This window comes from Morone saxatilis, unplaced genomic scaffold (genome assembly GCF_004916995.1).
Source record: "Morone saxatilis isolate NCDOM2014 unplaced genomic scaffold, NCSU_SB_2.0 Contig14, whole genome shotgun sequence".
Lineage (NCBI taxonomy): Eukaryota > Metazoa > Chordata > Actinopteri > Moronidae > Morone > Morone saxatilis.
In genome coordinates this window covers 2,964,854-2,973,698 of record NW_023339696.1, presented here as the reverse complement: position 1 = coordinate 2,973,698, position 8,845 = coordinate 2,964,854, and the positions used below count along the sequence as shown (strand labels likewise).

At 40.9% G+C, this 8,845-nt stretch overlaps 2 protein-coding genes across 2 annotated transcripts in view; one reads left to right on the top strand and one right to left on the bottom strand.

Moving 5' to 3' along the window:
* Positions 1 to 719: 719 nt before the first annotated feature.
* Positions 720 to 6,228, bottom strand: clpp (caseinolytic mitochondrial matrix peptidase proteolytic subunit). Its single transcript, XM_035655553.1, has 7 exons — positions 6,129 to 6,228; positions 5,046 to 5,147; positions 4,250 to 4,321; positions 4,040 to 4,136; positions 2,525 to 2,712; positions 2,306 to 2,411; positions 720 to 1,470 (listed from the first exon to the last, which is right to left on the bottom strand). Exons 1-7 carry the CDS (start codon positions 6,138 to 6,140, stop codon positions 1,244 to 1,246), a joined length of 804 nt encoding a protein of 267 aa, XP_035511446.1. The 5' UTR covers positions 6,141 to 6,228; the 3' UTR covers positions 720 to 1,243.
* Positions 6,229 to 7,247: 1,019 nt separating this feature from the next.
* The window catches only part of si:dkey-204f11.64 (uncharacterized protein LOC100537752 homolog), a 3,140-nt gene continuing 1,542 nt past the window's right edge, over positions 7,248 to 8,845 (top strand). Inside the window, exon 1 of the mRNA XM_035655282.1 lies at positions 7,248 to 7,477. Within this exon, the coding sequence (XP_035511175.1) occupies positions 7,385 to 7,477 (93 nt within the window). The 5' untranslated portion in view covers positions 7,248 to 7,384. The remainder of the gene's footprint in view (positions 7,478 to 8,845) is intronic.

Here is an 8,845-nt window from a genome sequence, read left to right as displayed (position 1 = left end):
GAACAACGTTCTGTGTACAGTGAAGAAGCAGCAGCCTCTGCTGTATGCTCAGAGAAATGAAAAAGCTTACAGCACCTGGTATTCCCAGGGGGGTGGGAGTGACTCAGTGTCCCAAGTGTTGGACGGAATGCCACTTCTCCACCGCAGGATCAAGTCCCATCTTAATGCATGAGGAAGTTTTGAATTTGGTGCCCCAAATGAAAGAATCCAAGTATTTTTGGGACAGGATGGCCGAGTGCTCTAAGGGCCATATTATGCAACACATAGTTCATACTTTATGTAACATTGCGTCTATTTCGACAAACTTACAGCTGTTTCGTTCACTAACAAGGACCCAAAAAGGATTCAGTGTTTTAAAACGTCATTGTCACATCCACTGAGAATGGACTAGTGAAATAGTCTCGTTTCCAGCGGGAAAACTTTAGAAATGTGCATATTCATAAATTCTGGAATTTTGAATGACATAGGAGTAGGTGATGATTTTAACGTGGAAACAATCTTTTTTACGAAAACAAACCAAATTTTATGTCGTAATACATGTCTAGAGAAGGTATTTAAGATCTACAGCCTAAATCCTTCATTTCTATATTTTCCAACAATGACTTTAAATGACTTTGAACAGCAGGGTGAGAATGCAGCAGTTCAGTTACTGTGGATGTGATGATCTTGTGGATAGATGGATTTAAGACAACTGTTGGATTAAAAACAAGCAGTAAAGGTTTTGTGAATTGTGGTCAAAATGATGATATTTATTACAAATACGAGTACTCAAATACAGGTCATACAGGTCTTCTCCACTCTGCAGTGGACGTCTCTGCAGCAAGGAGGTACACAACAAGATGGCCTCAACAGTCTTAACAGGCTTCCCCTCCCCTAAATAAACTCATGTAGTAGAGCATCTTATCCTCTCTGCCGTCAGTCTACACTCAGCTGAAATACTAGTTTGTCCCAGAGCTGAGCAATGAACAACTTGTGTAGAGAGGAAAGACGATGACTGACTACTTTCCAGCCATTGCTTCTTTGACTTTTATTTTATAGACCACATGATTCAACATGTCAATATAACTTAACCCAAACATTGGACCTGTCACTGCTCACCCTACATGATGCCTGCATGTGTGCAGACTGCAGAGAGTTGTTAAGGGGAAGAAAGAAGCCACTTAAGACAAGACAAACCCCCCGGAGGCTCAGCCTTGTTCTCAGGAACTGTCAGGTATCAAATCCAGACAGCTCTGGGGTGGCTTCATGGCTCAGGTTTGTATGAGGAGGGGGGATTCGTCCCAGGGGAGGCTGGCTCAGGGGCTGGGGACTCTGGCTGTGGAGAGGGACTGGCTGCCGCTGCTGGCTCTTTCTGCACCAGCTCGGGCTCATCCTGGCCTGCCTGGGGCGGGTGGACCAGGACCCGGTCGATGATACCGAAGTCCTGCGCCTCCATGGGGCTCATGTAGCGATCCCTTTCCATCACACCCTCTAAAGAAAAGGAAAGGAGAACAAAGATGAGCATCAGTTTATAACAGGTTTGTCGGATTGGCTGGAAGGAATTTAAATGACAGAGCTCCTTTACACCTAGAACATTAATGTATATCACACCAACATGGTATCTGCTGACGTCAACATCACTTAAAACTTGCCAACATTTCTATTGGAGCCATTTACCTTTTTATAATTGAAATTTACAAAATCCTTACTAAATCCTGTTTTTTAGACACTTTCACAAGTGAAATTACAATCCCATGTTTTTGTTTAATGCATCTGGTTGGCTGTTCCTGCTCAAATCTAACATCATTAAAACACATTATCACATGAGAACTGCTTTTAAATGTTCCTCTTACACTTAACTGAGTTGCTTGGTAATTGTGCATTTCTCTTCACATGCAGTGGAGGGAACTTTTTTATTTTCACTCCTAATGCTCTTTAGAGCATTCTACAGTCTGCAATTGTTAGAAGTTTAATAAATACAGGCCCAGAGCTGATCCTGTCCTCTCCACAGTGGGCCACTGTGTAATACAGAACTGGGCTGTGTTTTGCAGAACAAAACTGAGAATATGAGCAGGAATAACAGCCGGTTGTTTGCCCAAGACAGACTGCTGATCAGCCCCATAACCATGTTTGAGTGGAAAACTCATTCATTACGTGTGCAAGAGGTATATATGGGTGTATAGTATCCTATTCAGACAGCACTGGATGATCTACAGATCAAGATTTCTGAGCATGAAAGAGTGAGTGAGTGGGGAAAGAAGTGTTGCACTGGTACATCTTAAACTCCACGATTTGCCTGTAGATAAAAGAGCCGGGCCGAACCTACCAATGGTTGCCAGCGGCTGCCCTGTGTGTTTGGCGTAGATGTAATTGATCTGTTTCTTCAGCTTCAGGATCTCCTCAGCCTGGATGGCGATGTCTGTGGCCTGACCCTGGAAACAGAGCACTCTGATCATTATTTATTACAGCCTTGACTGAACTGTGCTGTCCTACCTTTCAGACTGTATCAGGTCAGTATTAAGAGGACCTGGGGAGACAACCTTACCCTGGCGCCCCCTGAAGGCTGGTGAACCATGATGCGGGCGTTGGGCAGTGAATGCCTCATCCCCGACGTTCCCGCTGCCAGGAGCAAGCTGCCCATACTGGCGGCCTGTCCGACACACCAGGTGGAGATGGGATTAAGGATGTACTGCATGGTGTCATAAATGGCCAGGCCCGCTGTCACCACGCCGCCTGGAGGGAGAGGAAGGATTTAAAAAATGGCATGAGTTTAAGTGCTCAAGTGGGATTGATTAGCCATATTCTATATTGAAATGGAAACTGGTAATTAGACCATCATATTGTTCTAGTCAGGATAATAGGGCCGCAGTGAAATGCTAAGGAGAAAAGGGAAGCTGAAAAAGGAAATTGGATATTAAAATGACAAACCAATATTACAGAATGGCAATTTAAAAATGGGTAATATCGCTTTCCTATTTTCTTTGAAACGCACGAACACAATTGTGTTCTGGACCACTCGTAGGAGTCAAGTGCAATTAGTCTACTGTCCTCTTTTCACTAAAGGATTGTTCATTGCATTACTTTAAAGCAATGTTGAGTTTCCTATGTAGTTACACTTTGTAATTACGTTAACATCACCCTGTTGGACTGTACAGTTCCAATTATAATATAGCCTGGTTCGAAACGTATCATCCAGCCTAACGATATCGTCATTCAAAGAAATGGCTGCTGATGGGGTTCCCTTCACATTGAAGGTGTATGCAGGTTGCTCCAGGGGAACAACCTCGGCCTGACAATGCAACATCACCTATTACGGCGTGTATTCTTTCCTCTCTCTCTGTGATGTACACTTTCCCTTGAACTCATCAATCACCTTGCCTTTTATATCAAACCACTTATCATTGATTTCAGCAAGGTGACACAGTGTTAACAGCAGGACTTCAATCACATGTGACGGCCCCCTTCTAACATGTTGATGTGCTGATGTGGTGGACCAGTTATTGTTTTTCCTGAGTGTCCTTGAAGGTACCATCAGCAGCGTATGGATTTGGAGCACCTGGGTCAGGCGCTCCTAAAGGATAAAAACCCTGTCCCAGCTTTGCTCTGGTCTCTCTCATTCGGCTGCACCCCCGCCAGCAGCAGCAGCACATTCTCTTTGTTTGATTTCTGCTTTGTTTTCACTTGACAACATTTCTTCTGTACCATTTTCACCAATGAGCTTCCTCACACACCGGGCAGGCAGTGTAAGCACTCCATTACATACAGCTGGCATTCATCATTTTTACGCAGGTGATTTCAAAAGAAATCTGAAGTTAGGAGTGTTTGCTGTCTGACGTGGCGCACTCGTATGAGCTATACGGAAAACGTTGTTGAATCACTAAAGCCAAAGGTTGAGACAGTCGTCCATCTTAATGACACCAACAACTGGTAAAGACACCACTAAAATATCTGGTAGAAATTGCTATAAAATGAAAGTAGTAAAACAAGAAATTGGTATAAAAAGAACAGATGGTCAATGTAAAATAGTAAATGTACAATAACCAGTCAGAAAAGCTCTTACCAGGACTGTTGATGTACATGTGGATGGGTTTGTTGTTGCTCTCTGACTGTAGGAAGAGCAGCTGGGCAATAACCAGACTGGCTACAGAGTCATCAATCTAAGCAGATAGGGGAGAAAGAGTGAGAATATTTTTTAAAAATCATTTTAAATACGTGTTTATGCAACAAAAGCTCACTCTCAATCAGTCTCAACATCCAGGGAGACACTTACAGGACCCATTACACAAATGATTCTCTCTCTCAGGAGGCGAGAGTAGATGTCATACGCTCTCTCTCCTCTCCCCTGGAAGAAAAACAAAAAGGCAGAATTGTTGGAATTGTTGTAACTTAAAATAATTGACAAACACAATTTTATCTAGTGCTGTGATGAACCAAAAATGTGTTGTTTACTGTTATGAAAGTTCGAAACGAGGTTGTTAATGTTGTCAAACAACTGCCACGTCCCACTTGTTTACTTACTTATACAGTTTGCAATGCTACTATAATAATACGGTATGCTGTTTTTGCAGTTGCTATACTGTTATACTGTATGACGCTGTCTTACCAACATTCATAGTTTTCTTTCTAGCTGTGAGAAGCTTTTTTAATGTCTTTCATGCACCGTTATGTGGGACAATAGTGCCCATCAAAAGCACGCACAAAAATCAAGCAGTTTTCTGACAGTACTGACAGTTTGAGCATATTTTTGTGTCTAATATGTAGTCAAATTCAGCTTAACTATGAGAGTTTCTCTCTCCTTTCTTTTCTTTCTAACTCCACAGTCGGTTTGTCCCAAGCAAACAAGCGAATGTAAAACTCATCCCTTCCTGTGTAAACCCTGTTGGTATCTGAGGACACTACTGGAAGAAAGAGACCGGAGTGCGCTATTTTTTTTTTTTTAAGTTGTGAATGAGCTCCTCTTGTGTGTACATTCCCCACCAGTGTTATTCAGGAAATGTATTACAGGCAAACCTGAACAAGGTCTACTTAGTGAGGATGCTCCGTGTGTGTTGGTCCGTGCCACTCACTGTCTGCTCCACAACTATAGGTATGAGAGGACTCCTCCATACAGGACTGTGGTGGATGGACCTGCTGTGTTTCAGCGTCAAGCCTCCGATGTGCAACACCCTCTGGAACACACATGCAGAAAACACACAAGGTTTAACACAGAAGAGAAATGAATTATTGTAACCGAAACAACCTCACAATATTTTTAAAAAAATGTTTAAACATGTGGGATTAATAAACGCATAAAAAGAAGAATAAAACTAACTTAAATATTACATTAAAAAAGTTAAATAAATGCAACAAATGAGGGTTCTGTTAAATTAATTAAGTCAAGTCAATGACTTTCCATGTAAAATATATTAGTAGTTCCCTATTGACATACATTGTTAGGGTTGCAGTGCTATACTGACACTATGGTGCACCCATTGGCAGTATATATGGGTGTACCATGGTATGAACATTGATGGTTATCATACTGTGTACATTCACTCATCTATGGTATTCAGTTCTACTGTATTAGGTTTAAAATAAAAAATAATATTTTGTGAAATTATAATAATAAAAAACCCTCCTGTTTTCATTCCTTTAAGGGTCATTGTAACTGATAATAATTGTGTAATACTGCTTACTGTTACACCATGAAACTATATTTACCATACCACTGTGTGTGTCTAACAACTAATAAACTTAGTCGATTAAAATTAAACTCTTAGACATTGCGTCAGGTGCAACGTTAACCTGCCATCATTTACAATCACACCGTTAGATCTAACGTCAGAGCTGCACCGTCAGTAACGTTAATCCAAAAACCAACACCGAGTGAAACGGGTTACTTCAGACTGGCTAGGTTTGTTGTCTACAGTGAGAACACAGTAACTGTGTGTGTGCAGCAGAAGGCCTGCAGTCAGCCAGGTTACAGTGTGAGCTGTGAGCTGTCAGCTGTAGAGGTGATGAAGCCATGAAGCAGCGTTACACAAGCTGCCAGCTCACACGCTCAACACGACCGACAGCAGCAGCGACCGGAAGCGCCGCTCTTAGCTTTTCAACCCGATTTACGGCGAGGCACGCTGACAGGAAGGTCTCCGGAAACTTATCGTACTCACTCGTAACAGCATTTTGAAGACTTTTAGGTTTAACTCCCCCTCTGTGTGACCCCCAGCTACACCGGAAGCAGTTCCAGGTTGAACTTTGAACCGCTTTCTTCTTCGTCGAGGTTTAACAGGCGCTTGGTGTTTCATTGAGTTCACTAGCTCCCTCTAGAGGACGGTCCCAAATACTCCATCATTATTCTATTACATATAATTACAATTAATATAAATAATTGACAGTCTATATAAGATATATAGACGATTATATAGGCTGTAATACTACTGTCTTCTTTTATTTATTTATTTTTCTGCCAGGACTAAACTAAGGAGTTTAATAATAAAATGAGATGGTGAAAAATAAATGAAAAAGTATCGTAAATAAAGTTTGAATGTATTTTATTGACTGAAGAAGTATGACAATTTGCTTTTCTTTTTATGCTACATATTTGAATGATTTAACTGTATTATTTATTGATGTTCTCGGTTATCCAAATAATATATAATAATAATATAATAATAATCCAAATATTGTTTTATACATAATATTTTTTATCTTAGTCTTGTTTCATCTCTGAAATACCTCTCCAATTCTGTTTTATTATTATTTATATATGGCTCTAAATTAAGGCCACTAAACTAAATAAACATTTTATTTTTATTTTTGTGTTGTCAGTGTTGTACTTAAGTGACATTTCTGATTTCTGACTTTTACTTGTACTGGGCCCCAGGGCTCACTATTATGATGTGTCCTATCAGTCATCATTGCATATCTGTATAGTATGACAATAATAAGAAAAATAAGAAAATGTAATATAATTGAATAGTTTTTCATACATTGTATAGTTTAATGTAAAATATGCATATACTGTTGTTATATTCCCACTGACTATTTTGCAAGAAAGAAAGAAAACATCATGAACATGGGTTTGCCTTTTCCAGAGCATATACAGCAAATGGCACCAACTTTAAGTTAGTGAGAGGTCTACCTTGAACACAGGTGTATATCAAAAGGGGCAATGAGGGTCCACTCTCTCTAAGCCCCTCCCACACACCCCACGGCCCCCAGAGTGTCCGCACTGTCTATGCCTACGCCCCTGGCGTGTCTGTGTGCGTGTTTTCGTTCTGTGGGTGGAGGGAGTGAAAAAAAAAGTGAGTGAATGGGCTTTTTATTTTGAAGGACCTCGCCGGAAGATGTGTCTTATTGCAGCCTTGTAGTGAAACGTTAATGTAACGGACTACTTGGTCACTTGCTCTGTTACTTGGACTCAGTCATGTCAAACAACAGCGCCGCCAACAGCAGTCTAGCCCTCGCCCAGAAGGCAGTGAAACAGCTTCGTCTGGAGGCCAGTGTCCGTCGGATAAAGGTCTGTAAACACAACTTCACGACTTCCATCAAACTATACAGCAAACCTCTCCGGTGCGCGTGACTCCCGCTCTGAGGCGCGTCAGGAGCTTTAATGTGCCGCGTGCTGCCACTAATTATCCATCACTGTCAGTAAAGTGTTATTATATAGGTAACAACAGGTAGCACACCTCAGTGTTTTCTTCTGTACAGTGTGGTTGACACTTACTAAAAACTCCTCTGAAATTAATTACATATGTATACATTATATAACTAGAAACTTACTTACATATACATATAGAATATATCATTAATGAAGGCCTTAAACGTATTGACTGTGGTTGTATAGTGGCTGTATGGTGGGGGTAACCAGCTCTAGAGTTTAGGAAAATTGTCCCTTTAAAAGTATTTGTTTTTGTGTGTATGGTTACTACAAACTAGCTTAAATGTTGTCTGACTGTCTCTTATTTAAACTCCATTCAACTTCGGCCGTTCTCCTCATACTTTAGGAAAAGGCTACATTTAAGGAATACTTTTATTGGTTCTGTTCTAATTCACTGGAAAGCCATGTGAGTGTGATTTCCTGCTGTGCAGTGTCCTACAGTGGAACGGGAGCGAGCAGACTTTTCTCTGCTAGTGCAGCACAGTGATAGCTTTGTTGATTGTGCTGCTGTGTGACTGGTGTGATTGTTGGGTGGCTACTTATTTTAGAACACAAGTCAGACTAGTTTCAAGTGTGTGTCTGTGTTAACCACCCCAGCAGTGGGCTGCCGCCCGGGGGGAGCCCCCAGGATAAGTAAATCACAGAAGAAAGTCACCCAGCCTGTGAATTCTTGCAATTACATACAGTCCAAATAGTCCGAACAGTAGTGTTTTTGGACACCAAACTCAGGACTTGTGATGTTGTCAAGATCAGGGGTCTCCAGCGTTTTTCAGGCCAAGGACCCCTTAGTGGAAAGAGAGACTGAGCAGGGAACCCATACTATTGTATAAAATGATGTGACCTATTAAACAGTAACATGTATGGTGGCCTATTAGTGCCATGTATAAACATACCTTCTTATTGTGCAAACAGTAATAAGCTATTAAAATAACAATTACTGACTGATACATATATTTATGTAATTTTCAATATTCACCTGGACTTTATCTTTGCTGATAACATGTATTAATGTGTATTTTTTTAAATAATGTGGCAGCCCTATGGTAGAATCATATACAATGAAGGTTCAGTTGATCACTATACCGTGAGGCAAGAGGATGTTTACAGCTCCTACCTGTGACATTAACTCTCTTTCACTGATAGCTGATAATATTGACACAACCTTATAGGGACTATATAACCTTTGAAAGGAGAGATAACACAGTCCTTCTCTTACAAATGAAAAGT

Bases quoted from the DNA above. Each gene is read 5' to 3' on its own strand.
- clpp (XM_035655553.1), bottom strand. The intron at 4,322-5,045 runs GTGAGTGGCACG...TTTTTCTTCCAG, and splicing joins CTATAGTTGTGGAGCAGACA to GGGAGAGGAGAGAGAGCGTA. The intron at 4,137-4,249 runs GTAAGTGTCTCC...CTATCTGCTTAG, and splicing joins TCATTTGTGTAATGGGTCCT to ATTGATGACTCTGTAGCCAG.